The sequence below is a fragment of the Gymnogyps californianus genome, chromosome 18 (assembly GCF_018139145.2).
Source record: "Gymnogyps californianus isolate 813 chromosome 18, ASM1813914v2, whole genome shotgun sequence".
Taxonomy (NCBI): domain Eukaryota; kingdom Metazoa; phylum Chordata; class Aves; order Accipitriformes; family Cathartidae; genus Gymnogyps; species Gymnogyps californianus.
In genome coordinates, this window is record NC_059488.1 from 3,877,488 (window position 1) to 3,897,641 (window position 20,154).

Here is a 20,154-nt window from a genome sequence, read left to right on the forward strand (position 1 = left end):
CTCTGACCAACGCCGTTAAACCACAGGGGGAAGCTGAAACACCTCCTAGAAGGGGCTCAATCTGTAGGTTTCATTGCAAGCAAGAAGGAAAAGAGGGGCCATCAATAACTGGCAGTGCCCTGATACACTGTTCCTCCCCGCTGCTGGGAGCGGGAACGATGCCTGAGCAGGACCGGGGAGACAGACCAAACCCCTGCTGATCACACACACACAGTTTCCTTAAGCTCACAGCACAAATGCCTCCGGACAAATGCTCCCCGGGCAGCAAAAGGCAAAACCTGACTCCTGGAGCCCTTCTAAATTTCAAGCCCTTGCTTCAAAGCAAGAAGAAAACGGCAGTTCCCAATGACATGGAAATAAAGAGTTTTCCAACTTATTTCACGTGGGCAAAGCAATTTATTTTCACCCAATCTCCCTTTGGAAATGGTCAGTTTTAGCTGAAATCAAACATGCATGCATAGAAAAACTGCAAATCAGCCCAAGGCAGACACCCAGCACGGAAACTTAAACCCCAGCATTTAAGAGTCTGGCAAGGTCATCAGCAACTGAGAACATGGCCTTGTACCGTGCGGTAGTTGTAAATTTTAAAAAGTGTGTAACTCACTGCACTGAGGCAGATGAAGAGACAAACCTACTAAAAAAACCCTACACATACTGAAGTGGGCAAAATGTCTTTACCTGTGTCTTGCCTCATCTCTGCTGCTAGGCTTATAAGGGAAAACTTTCAGCAAACTTTATAGGTGTTGGTATCCACCTTATTAATGACCTTGCTTTCTCTCTGTACACGTATCTAATTATCTATGTGGACATATATGCAAAAACAGAGATCTTAACTGTTTACAATTATTATTTTTTTTAATACTACGGGGGAATTGGGATCTGCTTGCACTTCCCGTAAGGTCAGCATTTGCTGTATCGATTGAGTATTATCCACATGAACAGGGAAAAGCATGCAGGGGAGCGCTCAGCTGCGGATGCTGTGCTCGGAGGTGCAGGATTTCGTTCAGCCCCGGCATCTGCAAATCTTGTTTATGCCACAGGCAAATGCCACTCTGCTAGTGCCTGGGACCCCCACCCCCACCCCAGCCTCCTACTTGATGCTGAAAAATGACATTTCATCATCCAGCCCGTACACGAGATGCTCCTGACAGCACCTGCCCTTTGGGAGCCTATCCTGATGCACAGAGCGAGGCAGCGGCTTAAGGCGGTAGCTTTCCGGCACGCTTGCAGTGGGCCAGGGCACACCATTGGGTCTCGGTGACAGGTGATGCCCCCGTGGTGGTGGCAGCTTCCCACCGCCCCTAGACCCCTTTCCCCTTCATAGTCACCCTCCCTCCCTGCTCACGGGGGAAGGCGAGAGGAAGGCCGTGCTCCTGCGGGCATCCCTCGTCCCCGAGCGGCATGGGGGCACGCTCTCACACAGGCAGCACTAACCCCGCACCAAACCGTCCTTTCTAGGGCATGGCTACCATCAGCTCCCTCTCCTCCAGAGAGGCAGGTGCAGCTTTGCCCAGCCCAGGCTGCCCGGCAAAACCTCCAGTGCCAAGAGCCGAGGTTTGTGCCGTGGTGGCAGCGAGCCCCTCCGGCAGCGGTGGATAACAGTCCCCAGGTACAGGACTCGTCCCTGCCCATGGGGCCGAAGGGCAGCAGAGGGAGGAGAGGGAGAGAAATAAATATCCTGCAGGAGAGGCTGATGGAGAGAAAGGTGAGAAGCAAGCTGGGGAGGAAGGGATGGAGGGAGCAGGACAGTGGCTCAGATGAAGGTTTAAGAAGTGAGCAAGAAGGGGAAAGGAAAGCGCCGGAGCTAATGTGAGACAAAGGCTTCATGCTGAGGGAATGGGAATGGCCAGGAAAGAGGAGGAGGGACAGGGAAGGCAAAAAGCACTCCCTGTATCCTGCTGTGGCAGGGATTGGGATGGCCTTGGATGGGCTGCAGGGACAGGGCTGATGAGAGGGCCTGCCATCAAAAGAAGCCCACAGCCAAAACAATGAGACCCAGTCCAGCTCGGGGCAGGGGGGGTGTCAGAGAGGACAGCGTGCACCGACCTGCCCCCCACCCCAGGACCCTCCACTGTGGATGGCACAAGGTGACCTGTCCTGGCACGTGCTGCTCGCCACCAGCTCCCGGTGTCCCCTTAGCACCTGCTCCGGCAGCATCCTCCGTCCTGCAACCGCCTGAATCCCTCACCTTGCCACCTCTAGCCCCAGCACCGCTGACTGAGAGCACCCTGGGGTGAAGGAGGAGCAGACTCACACACAGCACCCTTGCAGAGACAGGCTTCCCGAGGGTGCCCCTCCACCTCTGGGTGAGCAGGTGGAAGGAGGAGGAGGAGGGATGCATCGAACGCAGCCCTCTGGAAGACAGCTACGGCTTCTCTTGTTTGGTTGCTTCACTGGAGTTTTGTTTGTTTGCGTGTTTGCTGGTTTTCCTGGCGCCTCAGCAGAAAGCACAATGCGGGCTGTCCTCCAGCTGCAGCTGATGGGGCCAGCCCTCCGCGAGAGCCAGGGGAGCGAGGGAAGGAGGCTGCTGCTGCTGGTGAAACACAGGCTCCAGCTCCCCAGGACAAGGAGACACCGCAAGCCAGCCCGGCAGGGCAGGCAGTGTCGGCAGGGCTGGAGAGACAGGGGAGGGGGAGGAGGGGACCTTGTGGCCAGGGCCAGAGAGGCAGGGTGGCATTGCCACCTGGGTGCAGGGCTAGGAAGGGGAGCTGGTGGTGAGCAAGGTCTGTGGAGATCCCCCAGATCCTGCTGGGCTCTGCTTGCTTTCACTGCTACCCCTTCCCCACTGGTTAACCTAACTCTTGTACCCCAAAAAGAACTGTCTTCTTGCAGATTGCTGCTGAGAAGCGCATCTTTCTTGCCTGAAGGAAACGAACTTTCCCACTGCTCTCCCTGTACCCGTAATGCCTCATCCCAGCACTGCCTTGGACATGCTGATAATGGCAGGTCAATGTCTACACAAGAATTGCCCAGCGGGAAGAGCAGGCATGGGTGGGGAAAGGATGCAGGATGAGAAAATAGTGGGAGAGAGGGAGTTTGGGGAAAAGAGCTGGAAAGAGAGAGGAACTGAGGTATGGAAGTCAGGCACAGCTGCATGGAAGAACCAGGAGGGTTGACAGACGGGAAAGCAGGAACAAGATCAAGAAGTAGGCAGGAAGGGACAGTCCCCATAAGGGACTTGGGTGCCAGGAGAAGCACAGGGGCTCTTTTGCCCGTGGATCTGGCAAGGGGATGAAGTGTCATTCCTGGTGGTCACACCTCCATGTGCTAGGATTGCTTCCCAACCTGCAGCCCTCTGCGTCCCACCCACAGCTGCTGCATGCTGGCTCACTCCAGGCATCTTAATCAAGTGCAGGCTCAGTGCTAATAAGTGACTTGAAGCAGGTCTGTCATTTTTAGACTTGAGATTGGGGTCAGAAGGCTGCAGAGGGGCGGGGGGGACGGCAGCAAACCGAGAAGGTGGGAAATCAATCTCCATAGGATTAACACTGAAGTTCTTGCAGGAGGCAGAGAAGCCCAGCCCCAGGGAAGGGTGACCTCCAGCTTGGCCGATCCCTCCTGGAGTAACAGTGACCTCCTGTGGCTGCGGGACTGTCCCAAGGGGCTGGTTATTCCCTCCCTCTGCACCGGTGCTTTGCAAAGCCACGCTGGAGCCCTGCAGGGCTTCAGCCACCCCTCGCACAGCTACGGCTGACATCTCAGAGCCAGGAGTGAAAGACTGACCTGACGGCTGGCTCCTAAGGCCCCTCCGCAGGACACATCCTGCACACCGGTGTCTGCTGTGGGTGGACACCAGGAATGACCGTGGCCCCGGCTGCTCACAGCACTGCCTTCACCGTACTGAAGGCAGGGAGACACAGGTCTGCGAGGGCTGTAGGTGGTGGGCAGCAGGATGTGCCAGCTCCATTGCTGACACCATCCTGAAGCGTTCCCCACCAAACACGCACACGAAAACACTGCCCTGCTCCAGGGAACCCAACATTTATGCAGAGACTGAGGAAGGCAGGCTTCAGGGGTGACTAAAGGCAGGACCATAGTGGTGGAGCTGGTCCGTCACCGGCTCACTCACCTCCCTGGTATCGTTGTCCTGGATCAGAGCGTACAGAGGCACCACTCGGTTGATCTCCAGCAGAACTGGCGTAGGGCTGAGCTGCTCCTTGCCGGGGCGCCGGCACAAATGGCAAGTGGATGGGCAGCGCCCTTTCTCCTCGCAGTGGATCTCCACACCTGAGATGAGGTGGTCGTCAGACAGCATCTGTGCTGTCAGCAGGCCTGAGAGATAGGTGATGAAGGGCATGGATTTCAACTCCTTCTTGTTCCCAAGCTCAGTTGTTTCTGGTTTAGGGAGAGGGAAGAAACCAAACGACATTAAATAAATCTCAGCACAGTCATCCTCCCAAACCCAAACTTTGCTGCAGCCAGGACAAACGCAGCTGCTGAAGGTGTAGGCCCGGTGGGAGCAGGAAACCAGAAAGGTCAAGGAGAGAAGGAGAAAAACAGGACTTTGAGGTCACTGCTTGGGAGTGGGTAGAAAGTGTGAGCGTTTCCAGACAAGCACTTCTAGAGTGGCAGAACTGACCGTATTCTCCTTCTCCTTTTTTGTAACTTGCATATTCACTTTCTGCACTTCAAAATGAAACAAAACCACCCAAGTATATCCTCCTTGCCAAAGAGAAACCTCTCCAAAGGGACCAGGTCAAAGAGCTGAGTGCCCTCACGCCCACCCCAACACCAGCCCTCTCTAGTCCCTGTGGTCCTTAGCTCTCTCTTTTGGGTGACACATTATCCACTGAGACGGACCCAAAGGAGGCTGCAAAGAGACTACATTGTGGGATGAAGCCCCTTGGCAGAGGGGGTAAGCGGGTACCGGAACAAACTCACTGCACAGGGAATAGATGGAGGCGTTACCAAAACCAAACTGTCAACACTCCGCTGTCAGGAAATATTCAGGCCTTTAAAACCCATTGTGAAACTTCCTGGTGGTCTTAACCACAAGGCGACAGACCTGGAGAGCCTTACTTTCTTCTGCCTTAGTCCAAACGCTCACTAAGGACCAGGAAAGTATCACACCTGGTGATACCCTGAGCAAAGGAGACAGGACTCCCAGCTTTGTCCTTTACACTTCTATTTAAACTCTTTATCTATAGACACTCCTCTCGGGTTGACCCAAGAAGGAAGGCCCACCTTTTACAACCTGGTGATAGACCTACAGAAGAAAAGCCTTTCTCCATCCTGTGCGCAAATGAGGCTCCCAACACCATGAGCTGGATGGCTGTTGCCTCCAGCAACAACTTCTCAGTCCCAAGAAGGAGCTGTAGAGGAACAAGGATTATCTCAACGCCCTTGGCTTGCAGCGACATGCAGCTGATCTGGCAAGGTTCTAGTCAATTAGAAATACAAGTAAACACAGTATTCATTCATGACACCTGAAGCCCTCCAGGCGAGGGACAGCCCTTCCCTGCTGTCTGGCTGTCAGGGAACACTTCTGTGCGCAGGATCAAAGCTGTCGTGGGAAGAAAGAGCAAATTCCAACCAACCCATCTTTCAGTGGAATAAAAGGGGGGCAGTTGCTAAGATAAATTAAAACAAGGCTGTGAGGAGATGTCTCAACATCTAGGGAGACACTGGTGTACACAGACATGGAAAATGAGAGTTGGACCTAGTTCTTGGAGAGATTATTTTCTAGAAGAGCAGCTCCAGGCAACTTCAAGCCTCATAAGGGAAAGCCATGAAGCCATGATAAACTGGATGGCTCAGAAAGAGGGAAGCTACAAGGTGATACCATGAGCCTCTTCTCGCTTCTGGATAAGAGTAACGTTTTTTTAAACAACACTACTAAACTACATATAGAAGAGAAAGAAGGAGATGACAATGACACTTCTGGGCTGCAAAGCTTCTTCACCAGAGCTGAAGCCGTGATTTCAGAGATCCTCCACGGGGAAGTAAGTTTTGGAGCCATGCTTTAAGGGAGAACATGAACATAGAGCTGAAGAGAAGGTGGAATCAGTTATGTCATGATTGGCAATAGAATATCAAACCTTCCTTCCTGAATTATTGGCTTTATAGCTAAGAATTATAGACCACTAGCATCAAATGTCTGGATGTGTCCTTAACACAGGCTATGGCTTAGCCTAAGCTTAGCTAAGGCTTGTCTGGAGATGTGGTACAGAGTTTCAAGCCTTTCTAAAAGGCTTTCCAAAAATCATTGTTCAAATCACACATATAGGCTTCCACCAACACCTGGAAGAAGACCTGGAGACAGCCCAGGCTGGATGGGCAGCATGGTCCAGCTGCTAGAGCACTGCTCTGGGAATGCCTCGTTGGAAGCTCCATTCCAAGCTATCCACTCTGTGCTTCTCCCCCCACATCACCCATCCTCTCTGCGTTGAAGCACAGGGCACACGATGCATGCGCACACAGTGCTCACATGCTCTTCGAGTACAAACAAGCAGTAAGGAGTGAGATGAATAAGCAGGAAGAGCAACCTCCCTTGGTCCTCCTCAGTTACGGTCTGTGTTTGCAAGGAGCAAGCCAAGGCAAGTAAGGAGCAAAATAAACCTCCGAGCAAGAATTTCCCTCTGCAGGAGAGTGTCCAGTCTCCCTGCATTGCCCCATGCTGAGGGACACCCCCGACTGACGCAGCTGTCAGAGCTTAGATTCAAGCCCTTGCATTAGCTGCCCCGTTCGGGAATACAGATGAAGCTCCGTGCAGCGGTGCTCCACCAGACACGTCGCAGTGGGGAAGGAGAGGACATAGCTTCCCTGCAAATGGTGGGCTAGACATGGAGAGCTGTCCTTCAGCATCCACCCTGACAACACAGCCCCTTTAGCAAGAAAAGAAAATGAACATGAGCTCGTCCAACATATCCTGCACTACCCGCCACCTCCTTCACCCATCGCTCCCAGGAAAGGGCACTGTAGCTGGGGGTGGTGGAGGTGGTGGTTTCAAGAGCTCTCCAAAGGGACTGGTATGAAAGTGAGGGTTCCTCCTCTCTCCTGAGGGAAACTTGGAGCAAAGCCGCTTCAGGAGCAGCAGTCATCAAATGGAGCTGCACAGGGGGAAGTGTAGATGTTTGCAAATAAAGTAAGGTAGAAAACTGTGTGAGTAGTGCAGCTCCTCTTCCATAGCAGCCATACATTCAGCAACAGAAGATAAACCATGGAGCCTGGTGACTCATGTTAGACTTGTCAGGAGAGCAGACTTCATAGCTAAGGTGGAAACGGCTGTCTGCATTTAATCCTCTTTATAACAGTTGAAGCCCCAGTCATTTTGGGGAAAAGGACCCCCATTCCTGGGGATGTAAGGGGTTACTGCAGCCCAGCTTACTGGTTCAGCGTGCTGGCAAGGGATCCACGGTGTTCCCTTGTACTGAAAAGGCTCTGGGTACAACTCCAAAGGAGGAAAATGAAATAGGACATGGCTCAGCAGAGGGAGACGGGCTTCACTGCCAAAATGCCAGCTCTCATCCAGATGAGCACTTGGAAGTCATCAGCACTGGATAGCAATTCCTGGTAGCTTTTATGGAACGAGCTTTGGGGGCTTAAGTACAGTCCTAGCAAAATAATGACCCCGTTTCTGCTATTAAAACCTACCTGAGAGTGCCAGCTGCACACCCTGCTTGGGAGCCAGCTCCTCCAGAGCCGGGGAGAGGCAGCGAGGAGGAACTGCTCCTCATCTGCTTGCTCAGGGGGTGGAAAGCATCAGCTCCAGGTGCCTCATCCCTAGAAAGCTGGCGATTTCCTTGACGGAGACTGCGCTTCCTTCTCTTCCTACCCACATCACCCACCACTCATGGTATCTCACAGAGCAGTTATTCAGATCTGGGAGGTATTTTCCCCCAAAATACACTCCTTTATTCCTGGACCTGCCATTGCAACTGTAGCCCAGGGAGAAGGGATCGGGGTCCCTCTATCTCCCTCTCTCCTACCTCTGAGATGAGTTTCGGTTATCTGCTCAGCTGCCTGCACGCAAGGAGGGGGCTGGGGGGCCAGCCCACTCTCCCCACAGCAAACCCGACAGTGAACTGGAGAAACTCTGCATATTCCTGGAGGCTCGGTCTGGCTTTTATTACCTAGTTGCTGTACAACGTTCGTCAGTGCTGAGGCCCAGCTGACTGGCTTCTTCTTGAACAAAAATACGGGCAGCCCAACCCTATTCCCGATGAAGTCAAAGGAAGTTTTAGCCATTGGATTGGAGAGAATCAGAACCAGACCCTGCAACATACCATTGCAATGCCATCTCCAGCTGCCAGTGAAGCCAACAGAAACGCTCCTGTTGTCCTCACTGCAAGCTGGGTCCAGTCCAGAGTAAGTAAACCCAGCTTCAGCGTTCAGGTCCACATTGCACGAGCCCCATGCAGAACTAGCTAACCTCCCAGGGCACTCAGATTGCTCTTGCAAAGCCTCTGCTTCACTCCTAGGGAAGGGCTTTGCAGGTGACTGCTGCTAGGGTGCTCCAAAGGTCCCATTCTGGCAGGAGGATGAGGCTGGGCTGCAGGGGCTGTAGCGCAGCAGCAGCAAGGATAGAGGGATTCCTTATCAGCCCTTGCATCTGAACATGCTTTCGCTAACGCTGCTGGCGACTCAGCTGAATCTTGGCAACATCTGTTTGGAAGCACAGCGCCGCGGATGTGGTTGGACACATCATGGCAACTTGTGGGAGTTATTAGTTTGTTTGTTTGTCTGAAATATGTATTTAAAAAAACCCAACAACACAACAAAACAAATAAAATAACAGCCTTCCGCCAAGCGTCAAGCCTTGCGTAAGAAAGGGAGGATGAGCAGCACAGAGTGTGCAGAGGTACCGCTCGCCTGTTGGGGTGCCTGGCTCTGTCTCTGTGCTCCACCAGGATTTAATAACCCCACAGCATGAGGTGACTGCCTGCACAGCGCGCAGGGGTCCCTGCTCGGGATGCAGCAGTTGCAGATGTGGGGAAATGCTTCCAGCGTTACCAGCAGCACCTCCTAGTGCTTGGACAAGAGGGAAGCACGATAACACCACTACTATAACAATAACAAAAGCATAATAGCTAATTCTTTTGTATCGGAGTGCTGTTTTGTCCTGAGAGCTCCCAGGAGACGATGGGTTTGCTAGTGGTCCAGCATTTTATACAGCACCTCTTCCAAAAGATCCCAAGTCATTCCAAAACTGGGAATCACTCCACTTACCACAAGAATGCAGCCACATCAGGGGTAGGATGTGGTAGCTCTTCAACAGCAGAAATGCTTGGAACAAGGAGAGAAGGCTCTCCAGCTGAAGCCATAGAGGGAACATCAGGAACAGACCCAGGTAGGGATTCCTCCAGGCTCAGCAGGTTAACCCCACTGACACCGACGGGCTGCTCAGCTGGGCCTGATTTAGGACCTGGGTTTTGCATTTCATGCAAGGAAGAGGTAATTCTGGTCCACCTCCCCTTTACACCACCCTCCGGCTGGACAGACCTAGTGCCACCACAGGCAGGGCAGTGGGGATTTACAGCCAATACACATCCGCTGGCACAGGCTGCGCGTTTATTACCTGGTGGAATAATACCCCATTTGCTGGCAAATCCATTGAAAGGGAGTTAGAAAGAAAATCAATAGATGTGTTTGCCTAGGAATTTCTCTTGCCGTGAGATATTGTCAGTGCGGTAACCACCAGGTCTATGAAGAGTCTGGACAGATTTAATGCTGCCCGCTGTTAGCGATGGGCAAACGCTGCTTGGGGCTGCGAGGAAGGTGTGGGTGCGATGTCTGGGGGAGCCAGCAGTGCTCCTCTGTCACAGGCACCCATGTGTGCAAGCAGCACGGTGCCAGCCCCTGCTGCTGCCTAGGAAATGCCGTACCGGCAGCGGCTCAGGCTGGCTGTGCCAAACCGCCAAGCAGCCAGCAATGCCTGCATCCCCGGGGCTCACACGTGGGCCGGGTCAAGGGAGGGCTCACCTAGGAACCGCTACCCATCTTTTGAGGAACGCAGCCATTCCACAGCAGGGCATCCCGCATGGGAAGCCTGGGTGAAGGCATGACTACAGCCTGTCCGGGAGGGATGCAGCATGTGAGTGCAGACCCCAGAAGCGTGCATGCTGGGGCTTGCAAACAACGGCAGGCGCGCGCCCGTGGGACACCTCCGCCGAGCCCCCCGGAGCAGCCGGTGGGGTGGCATGGGGCCCTGCCACGGCGTGGGGCCCTGCCACGGCGTGGCTGCGGGGCAGTTGTGGCCACGGCGGTCCGTGAGGACCTGCTGCCCTCTCGTGGCATCGCGGGAGGATGGCTCTCGGGCTGGAGATCCCGCCACCGCTCGCTCTGCCGCTGTCACCCCACAGCCCCTCCGCCGGGACCTCCGGGGCCTCATCCTTCAGGGAGCCCCATGCCTCGGAAAGATGAGTCCGGTAACATCCCTGAGTGCCAACACGTGATAATCTCCTGAACGTGATGGTTTGTGACCCCTTTTCTCCCCCTATTATGTCCGGAGAGCCCCATGCTGCCGGCTGCCTGCCTGCCTCTGCCCCCCCCGCAGTCTCCCTCTGCAAATCCCCCTCTCCCTGCTGATGCTCTGACCGCTGCTCCCAGCCAATTAACCTAACTCAATTAAACACAGAACCCTGCGGACTCTCAGTGCCCCAACACCCAACTGCACGGAGTGGCCAGAGAACCGCACCGCGGTGCTGGTGGCTCAGCGGCACGCGTGACCCCTGCCTGCCCGCGAGAGCCCCTCTGCCCTCGGGCTGGTCCTGAAGGTACCGGCAGGGAGAATCCGGAGGCAGACCATCTCCTCTGCCTGCAGGTCAGACAGGCAGGCTCTGCGGTAACCTCAGCTTCAGATGAGACATTCACAGACTTGCAAGCATGTGGTATTAAGAAAAAAAACCCCAGAGAGCTTTTAGAGACCACTGATAAACCTCTGTAAAAGGGGACGGTGCAAGCATCACTGTTGAGCTCGGTTTATCAAAGGAACTAGCTCTGCAGAGCCCTACATGGTCCCCACTGCCACGCCGCTGCCTGCACTGGCTCCCAGGAAGAGCAACCGAAGCCCTGCCCTGCTCATCCGACCCCTGGCAGCATCTCAGTGCTCGCCCCCCTGCCTCTGAGCCACTACGGCCCTGCAAGGGCGGCTCCATGACCCCCCAAATCACTGCTGCCGCCCCCCACGGGCTGCTGTGTAAGACCCGTATCAGTAGCTGGCTCCCTCCCTGCTCCAACACACCTGCACACCCATTTCCCATGGGATGTCCGAGATCTACCAAGCCCTGCCGGCTGGCTGGCTGGCTACCAGCGTGGGGCAGCCCCGTGGGACACGCCACCCTGCCAGGGGGTCAGGGTGACCGGGGTCCCGGGCTGAACAGCCTCCCCATCCTTCCTCGTCATGGCACAGGGTCCCCATGCTCTGATGCGCTGGGTAACATCATTAGCTCATCGTTATCATCTCTAACCAGATCCAGAGAGTCCTTTGTTTTCTCCCCAGGATGCATTAAAAGCTTATTTCCTTATTCCTACCATTATTTTTTCCTCACAGTGTTCACTTTGAGGTGTGGGTGCCCTCACAAAATCTGCCAGACCACCCTAGTTCAATGCTTACGTCCACTTTTATTCACTGGAAAATACATCAGGGGCTGAAAGACCATTTCCCTGGTGATGCCAGGAACTGGGAGTGAACTCTGTGTCCCCTCCCCAGGCACAGTAACACCCCCAGGGAACCGCTGGTTCCCCGGGTGGGTCCTGCTGAGGTTTGCTGCTCAGAGCCTGAAGCACGGCATGAAACAGGAGACTGTAAATCTCACTCATTTGCTTTTGCAACCCTGGTCAGGCTTTGAATTTGCTCTCTCTGCCTTTTGAGTGCATCCACGGTGCACATTGCTGCTCCTTGCTGCTCCTGATAGCTGCTCGGATGTAGGTCCCTTCCAACTGAACTATTCTATTCTATTCTAAATACAAAAAAGTAGAAAAAATACCAAAAACAGAAGGTGGCAAGAATTGCTGCATTATGCTAGTACTTTCTTCGGTCCTGGTTGGCAGCTGCTGGAGCGGGTGAGCAAGCAGCACTGGAAATGTGCTGCAGCTTTTGCTGAAAGGTCTGGGCATGGCCCCACAGCTGCCGGCATGGCTGCCGGCTGTGCCGCACTCCCACCCGGGCATGCAGGCAGAGAGGCCACAGGGAGGGTTTACAAGAAATGGTTAAACCCAGGGCTCGCCTCCTCCCCAGGCAGCAAACTCCTCCGAGCCTCTGGACCTCCACCTGCAACATCAGCCCACGAGTAGGGCTGACTGCGGGATACTGCCTGGATGCTGCTGGAACCAGCAGTGCTGCTGGCGGCACCGGAGCCGCGGCACTGCTGGTGTGTGAAGGACACGGTTCCCCTGGACCTGCCTGCCCAGGCCTGGGCTTCTTCCCGCTCCCACAGAGCGAAGCCCCAAGCCCAGACATTTCCTGATCTGCTATACAGCCCCACGGGGTCACAGTAGAGCTGGTCTCTCCACCATCTGTAAAGCAGTCTCATGATGGCCGAGCGAAAGCCAAGCTGGAACGGGACCCGCCTTACCGAAGGCCCTTGCACCAGCACGACCCCAAGAAACACCAGGGCAGAGCAAAGCCACGGTCCAGTGGCTAAACCCCTGCCTCTGGCTACTGCTGCCAGCCTGCAGGCAGCGTGAGAGCCCATCTGACAGGCGGAGAGGTCAGAAATAAAGGCCAGAGGAATGAGGAGGAGAAGCAAAGAGGCAGGAGGGAAACGATTGATTCTATGATTAATGACTCCGGTCGTTAGCCTTGCACAGGTCTAACGGAGACGCCATCCTTCACTACCTCCCAGGCATGAGCAGGTGAATCAAATGACCAGGCAACGCAAGCTGTCCTCTGATCGACAGCAAACCCCGTAACTGCTCGATTCCCCCCGAACCGATGATGCCCTGCCTGCGCCACGGCAGCTGCACCGACCGCTGGCCACCAGTGCCAGAATCGGGGCCGCTGTGGGAAAGGAATTAACATCAACCAGGACGCGCCCCGAGCAAGTCCTTCCACAAGCAACTGCAGCTGCCTCCCTATTCACTGACGATATTATGCGCATCACCCAGTCAACTGATTACATTTGCCGCTCTCTACCTAAAACAGTCCTTTTTGTCCTGGGAGTCCCCGGGCTGCTCCAACGCAGTTTATGAAACGGACCAAGACAGACAAATTTTCAGCAGGGGACGCAAAACCCGGCGCAGGGGCAGGACCGAGGGCAGGGGGAAGGGAAGGGGCTGCTCCGGCAGCAGTGCCGGCTGATCAGGGGAAGGGCGCGGCCCAACCTGCGCGTCACAAAACTGCATGTAATAAACAAAAAAAAAAGATAAAGAAAACATGTTTCTGTTTCCTTTTTTTTCTTTTAATTTTCCTCGAAAGAAAGAGCACAGCACAAGTGCGGAGGAGGGAGCCTGGCCGACCTGGGAGCTCCCTGGCCGACCAGGTCCCTGCTCCAGCCCCCGGCGGTGGCAGGCCCGGGACCGGCCTGCAGGCCCACCGCCTGCCCTTACCGATCCTCCTGCCCGGTGGATGGACCCCCCCCCGCAGCCTCTCCTCCTCCCCCGGCCCCGCCTCGGCCGCCGGACCCGCTCGGGCGGCCCCCGCCCCGATGGCGGCCCCGGCTCCACGCCGCCCGCCCCCCCCCCCCTCTCCCGGGACTCCATCTCCCGGCATGCTCCGCGGCCCGACGCACACGTCACGGCGGCGCGGCGGCGCGTGGCATGCCGGGGAGCGGCGCGCGTCCCGGGAGCGGCGGGCAGGTAGGGCGCACCCCGGGCCCCGCGGCGGCGGCGCCCCCTGCAGGCGGGGCGGGGGCGCGGGCGGCGGCGGCGGCGGCGGGCGGGACGGACCCCCCCTCACAGCCGCGGGCCCGGGGCCGGGGCCCACCCCGGGGCGGCCTCGGCGGGCTGGGGAGGGGGGCGGCCGGGCCGGGCAGCCCCGCCTGGACACCCGCCGGGCCGCGCCTCCGCGGGACGGGCGCTCCCCGCCGGTGAGAGCCCCTCGGCGGCCGTGCCGGGGTGGGGTGGGTCCGCCCCGCCGAGCCCCCTCGGGCCGCGGCCGCCCCGGGCCTTACCCGGGCACCTGCTCGAACCCAGCGGAGGCCGCGGCGGGCGGGGGGGGGGGGGAGGCAGGAGGGGGCTCGTCCTGCGATTAAAACGGCGGTTTGTGCCGAACCGAGCGTGCCGTCGGTCTGTGCGCCCGTTAAAGCCGCGTGTCTCCCCCCTGAGAGCCCGCACGCTGCCTCCCGACCCGGGTTCAGTTAACGACGTCAGACTGCTTCAGTGCGTGGATGCTGCTGCAAGCGGGAGAGGCTGCAAGCATTTGCTTGCAGCAAAAAACCCCCCCGAGCCGTGCGCTGTCGCGACGGTTTTGTAGTCGTCACTGAACTATTGTCATAAACGCTGCGGGAGACAGTCACGAGGCAGAAGGTGCAGCTTTACCCTGTTATTTTAACTTGTTAATGACACAAGCCATGAATTACAAGCGAAACTAGTTGTCTCACCACGCACCCCAACTAAAAACTACGGAGCGAGAAGAGAAGCTACGGCAGGAAAATTTTCTGAAGATAAGGCAACCAAACTCACAGAATTTACAGCTTGATGCTCAGCTGAGGCTTTCTCTAATACCCTGCTCTGCGTCAGAGGAACTGCCTTGGGAGGGACTGATACGCACGAACAACTCGCTGTTTAGGAAACTTCCACGAAGGCACAGCCGAGTCCGAGAGAAAGATAAAAGCGCAGCAGTAAAAATAATTTCACGTTACTAAGGCACATGCTGGCATTCCAATAAAAGGGGTTTATATATGAAAAGAATGTTGTACAAATCATCTTTGTAAAAAACGAACCTAACTTTAAACAAAATCCCCTCTGCCATTGTTCTTTAATGAAAATACTTCTTTTGAAGGTGGCTTTTTATGTAACTATCTGGTGTATCGGGTGTCTGTGCTGCTCCCTCATCCTCCCCTAACCAAAGCTTCTGACATATTTCCAAGGAAAATAAGAATAATGGATCTGGTATCCTGTGTTTCATTTTTAAAAATCGTTTTGAAATACAGATTTTTCATCCCTCAGAGGAAGGTTTCTGATCTACATGGCAGTGCCCAGGCTTCTGCTTCCCCAGGTACATGCTCAGAAGAGAAGGGAAGTGTATTCAGTGCCAGCGGCAGCCAGCGCCTGGAGTGCCCCTGCTCCCCGGGTGCTGGAGATGTGACACTCATCGTGCCACCGTCGAGCCAAGGATCAGATCCCAGCCTGGTACGTGGAGATTCTGCTACGCCACTGAATCCCTTCCTGAAACGGGGGCTTTAAAGGACTGTGAACTGCGGCTGATAAACTAAAATGATTTTTTTTTTTTCCTTCTCTGTAAAACATAAAGAACTTTTCTTCATGGCAGTTGTCTTCTTCCACTTGAGCAAATGGTAAACTGAAATACACTGAACCTTTCTGTCTGAAATGCTCCCGCGGATGAAGCAGGCAAACCCAGCAGGGAAGTGAGAGTGCTGCACGCACGCAGCCATTATTCAGAAAAAGCTGTTCACATCCCTCTGTGACCGTCTCTTCATTTTAAAGACTAACTACTTCCTTCTCCTCCTCTCCCCCTAGAAGAAATGTTTTCTTCCCCATTTCTTTTAATGGCTAAGCAATGCAATAGCAAAGGTATTGAAACCCAGTCTACTGAATAATAACTTAATGATGTGAACCCTCTTCTGTTCCTTTTGAATGGATGGCTGCTTTAGCAAGAGAGCTGCTGGGATCTGCTCCCTGCTGTGAGGGATGTGAGGATGGAGAAACCTGGATTGAAGCTGAACGGCAACCAGAGTGGTATAAGCCTGACCCAGAATACAAGAATGAGGTCAACGCCACAGGATTGTAAAATAAGGAGAAATTATATGCAATTAAGCTAAGTTCAAGAACTAATAGTGAACACTTGTAGTATATATTAACGAATGTTTGGAGTTGTCTGTTAACTCCATTATTGCTAATACCTGCTAGAACACTGCCGCATCGAGCTGTGTTTAATTTGCATGTTGAAGCATGATGCAGCATGGCAGAGGTTAATGAAATACACTGGTGTAAAATCTTCACCGTGTGTTTTCAGTCTGTACAGTCATTCCCAGAACGAGTGGAAGCTGACAAATCATTCCTTCTAGTTTCACTTTCTGGCAAACATATGAAACCTTGGAAATTTATTTTGGCTATCTAGAAAAGCAGAGTAAAACAACCACATTTATTTTGTTCGTATCTGATGTCACATCTGAATGCAGGTCTCCAGAGGTGATATATTAATGTCCTAAAGCGTTGCACCATCTGGTTCCTCTTTTGATGTGCAACATTTTGAATGCTTGGTTTAATCTCCCTGGGTTTCAGTAAATTATGTAAACTCGGAGGCTTGGCAGCGGGAGATGGGCACCATGAGGAGATGATTCAGTCATCAATATCTATTGGGCTTCCTTATTGCTGCCATTACACTTCTTTCAGTTCTACTTATAAATTTTGCAAGTGAATAATTCATCGCACTAGGAGCTGCAAGTTAGTTTTGGAATTTGCCCACTCTGAGATTCGTTATGACTAATCCATCCTTTCCAAATGTGGAGAAGCTAACTGGGCTTCTTTTTTCCAGGGTTGGGTGATAAATCAGAAATAAATTGCATGTATATGTAACTGCTGGTGATGACATAAATCACATGTCCTTTTTTCTTTCTGGACAGAGTCAGAGCACCTTGGAATAGATGCGAGTACAAGACTTTGCACCGGCTAAAGCTGCCTTGGAAAGCCATGGCTGCCGCCCCTCATCTCAACTCGGATGCACTCCGAGAGGTCCTGGAGTGCCCCATTTGCATGGAGTCCTTCACTGAGGAGCACCTGAGACCCAAGCTCTTACACTGCGGGCACACCATCTGCAAACAGTGCTTGGAGAAACTCCTAGCAAACAGCATTAATGGGATACGGTGCCCCTTTTGCAGCAAAATCACGCGGATCACGAGCTTAGCTCAGCTGACTGACAATCTTACTGTGCTGAAGATCATAGACACCGCTGGACTGGGGGAAGTGGTGGGTCTTCTCATGTGCAAGGTCTGTGGGAGAAGGTTGCCAAGACATTTCTGCAAGAGCTGTAGCTTGGTTTTATGTGAGCCGTGCAAGGAGACATCACACATGCCCCAAGGGCACAGAGTCATTGCTATCAAAGAGGCTGCTGAAGAGCGCAGGAGGGAATTTGGGACAAGGCTTGCCAGACTTCGGGAGCTCATGGGCGATCTGCAGAAAAGAAAAGCGTCTCTGGAAGGTGTTTCGAGAGACCTGCAATCTAGATACAAAGCAGTTCTGCAAGATTACAGCAAAGAAGAGCGCAAGATCCAGGAAGAACTGGCCAGGTCACGCAAGTTCTTCACCACCTCCTTGTCTGAAGTGGAGAAGGTAAACAATCAGGTAATGGAGGAGCAAGCTTATCTGCTGAACTTAGCAGAAGTGCAGATAATGTCTCGCTGTGACTATTTCCTTGCCAAAATAAAGCAGGGAGATATAGCTCTCTTGGAGGAGGCAGCAGATGAGGAAGAACCAGAACTGACAAACAGTCTCCCAAGGGAGCTGACTCTTCAAGAGGTTGAACTCCTTAAGGTGAGCCATGTGGGACCACTGCAGATCGGGCAGGTGGTGAAGAAACCCCGGACCGTTAACATGGAGGAATCGCTCATGGAAACTGCAGCATCCTCATCAGCATCATTTAGGGAGCCTGACTTGGTGCAAGAAGAGGCCAGCTGCACACCGAATTCCTCACCAGCCAAGCCAAGGATGCCTGAAGCAGCCACGAGCATCCAGCAGTGTCACTTCATCAAGAAGATGGGCTCCAAGGGCAGCCTGCCAGGCATGTTTAATCTCCCTGTCAGCCTACATGTCACCCTGCAAGGTGAGGTGCTTGTGGCAGACCGAGGCAATTTCCGAATCCAGGTTTTTACCCGCAAGGGCTTTCTGAAGGAGATTCGCCGGAGCCCTAGCGGAATCGATAGTTTTGTATTGAGTTTCCTTGGGGCAGACTTGCCCAATTTGACTCCCCTTTCTGTCACCATGAACTGCCATGGCCTGATAGGTGTGACTGACAGCTACGATAACTCTGTCAAGGTCTACACCATGGATGGTCACTGCGTGGCGTGTCACCGGAGCCAGCTGAGCAAGCCCTGGGGCATCGCCGCCTTGCCGTCTGGGCAGTTTGTAGTGACCGACGTGGAAGGAGGGAAACTCTGGTGTTTCACGGTGGACCGCGGCGTGGGGGTAGTGAAGTACAGTTGCTTATGTAGCGCAGTGCGCCCAAAGTTTGTCACCTGCGATGCTGAAGGGACCATATACTTTACTCAAGGGCTGGGGCTTAACCTGGAAAACCGGCAGTACGAACACCATTTAGAAGGCGGCTTTTCAATTGGCTCCGTCGGCCCGGATGGGCAGCTGGGACGCCAGATTAGCCACTTCTTCTCCGAGAATGAGGATTTCAGGTGCATTGCTGGGATGTGCGTCGATGCCAGGGGAGACCTCATTGTTGCCGACAGCAGCCGTAAGGAAATCCTGCATTTTCCTAAAGGAGGTGGCTATAATATCTTAATCCGGGAAGGACTCACCTGTCCCGTCGGTATCGCCATTACTCCCAAAGGGCAGCTGCTGGTGCTGGACTGTTGGGATCATTGCATTAAGATCTATAGTTACCATCTGAGAAGATATTCCACTCCTTAAAGGCATGTCCCTAGGTAAAGCCCCTTTTGGCAGCAGAGATTCTTCCAGCCTCATTGGAATCCGACGGGAACCAGTGTCAAACGTTCAGGAAGATTGTGCCATAACTGAAGAGGGTTTGGCACAGAGGCCGTCATGTTTTGTGTTTAGAAACGAAATAGCTTACGTGGTGGTGGTGGTCTGCTTTTTTTTCTTCTTTTTTTATATAAAATCCGTACAATAAAAAAGAACAAGCGTGAGGGGAAGGATCCATCCTTCTGGAGTACTGCTTCCTTGCTAAATGACTGGTCACTCCATAAACCTCCTCACCTCCTTTCGCCACATCTCCTACGCTTCCAGCTTCAACTGTTGTATCTTTCTGTGTGCCATAAACACTGACTGACTGCTCTAAATCACCTTCCCTTGGAGGACTAGAGAGGCAATCCTCTTCTCACTGTGGTACTCGCAAGGAACTGGGTAGCAGTTGTCTGGGCGACTACTAGAGAAAGCAATTTCTGATTGCAGCACTGCATAAAACGAAATAGCCCTCTTAAACTGTGTGGAGACGGAGCTTTACTTTCAAATTGACGAGGGAGAGTTTTCTCTCTCTGTTTTTCTGGTATTCAGGAGATTGCCCCTGTCATGCCATTGGTGAACCGTGTCTGTTCGATGTGAAGTGAGTACTGTGCAATCGTGGGAGACCGAGCTGAGCCAGAAAACTGCCCTCTGAGGGCAACAGGGTTTTTGTTACTACTAAGAGTTCTGCTAGGTAGAATGGGGTGAAAAGGGAGGGGGCTGGAGGAAAAAAAATGAGGGGAAACCTATGGTTGATATTTACTGTTGTTTTGTTATTAAATGTATCCTGGAAACTGTCTTTGGAAGGTATGTCTGGTATCTAAAGCTTCATGGGGAGGGGGGAAGGGCTGGGGGAATAAGACTGGGAGACTGTAGTAAGTGAGATTAAATGCAACATATTGTATGTTCACCTGCACTTCACTATTCTGCATTCCAGACCATTGCATTTAGCAATAGGTTTCCACTCATCTGCACTTCGTATGTGCAAGCTACTCACTGCTGAGATGGGGATGGGGGGGACTGTTCTGCATTTATTTTTTTAATACTTGGAAGCATGTCCATTGGTGCATTGCCTTTTTTCCCTTGCACAGCAAAACACTACATTCCTCAGATTTTTTTTTTTACGGCACCAGCAGGCACCCGAGTTCATGTTCATCACGGCTTTGGGCCAAATGAAGCACAAAACTGCAGCTGTGTGAACCAAGGCCCCCACAGTGCTACTCTCCTGGCTGATAAATGTGTACCTCAGTGTGGTGCTGCTCGCCTAGAATAGTTTATTGAAGGAAAGATGCATTTAAATAGGGCACAGCGGTAGCATGTTAATCTGCCACAGATAATAGTTACACTGCAGTGCATTTATTTGTTGCTATCAACAACGTAGTTGCAAATTTGGGGGCACGACAGACA

At 53.4% G+C, this 20,154-nt stretch overlaps 2 protein-coding genes across 3 annotated transcripts in view; one reads left to right on the top strand and one right to left on the bottom strand.

The window, feature by feature from the left end:
• Nucleotides 1-20,154, bottom strand: part of ASTN2 (astrotactin 2) — a 361,993-nt gene that overhangs the window by 102,093 nt on the left and 239,746 nt on the right. For both annotated transcript variants that reach the window (XM_050908006.1, XM_050908007.1), the window contains exon 17: nt 4,070-4,335. In XM_050908006.1, coding sequence (XP_050763963.1) covers nt 4,070-4,335 — 266 coding nt within the window. The remainder of the gene's footprint in view (nt 1-4,069; nt 4,336-20,154) is intronic.
• Nucleotides 15,759-19,546, top strand: TRIM32 (tripartite motif containing 32). The gene is made up of 2 exons (XM_050908008.1): nt 15,759-15,829; nt 16,686-19,546. Exons 1-2 carry the CDS (start codon nt 15,759-15,761, stop codon nt 18,694-18,696), a joined length of 2,082 nt encoding a protein of 693 aa, XP_050763965.1. The 3' UTR covers nt 18,697-19,546.

What these genes read in the sequence shown, in the direction of transcription:
- TRIM32 (XM_050908008.1), top strand. Translation starts at nt 15,759, where the DNA reads ATGGAGAAACCTGGATTGAAGCTGAACGGCAACCAGAGTGGTATAAGC. An exon ending in ACCCAGAATACAAGAATGAG is followed by an intron (nt 15,830 to 16,685) that starts GTCAACGCCACA and finishes CTTTCTGGACAG; the next exon opens with AGTCAGAGCACCTTGGAATA.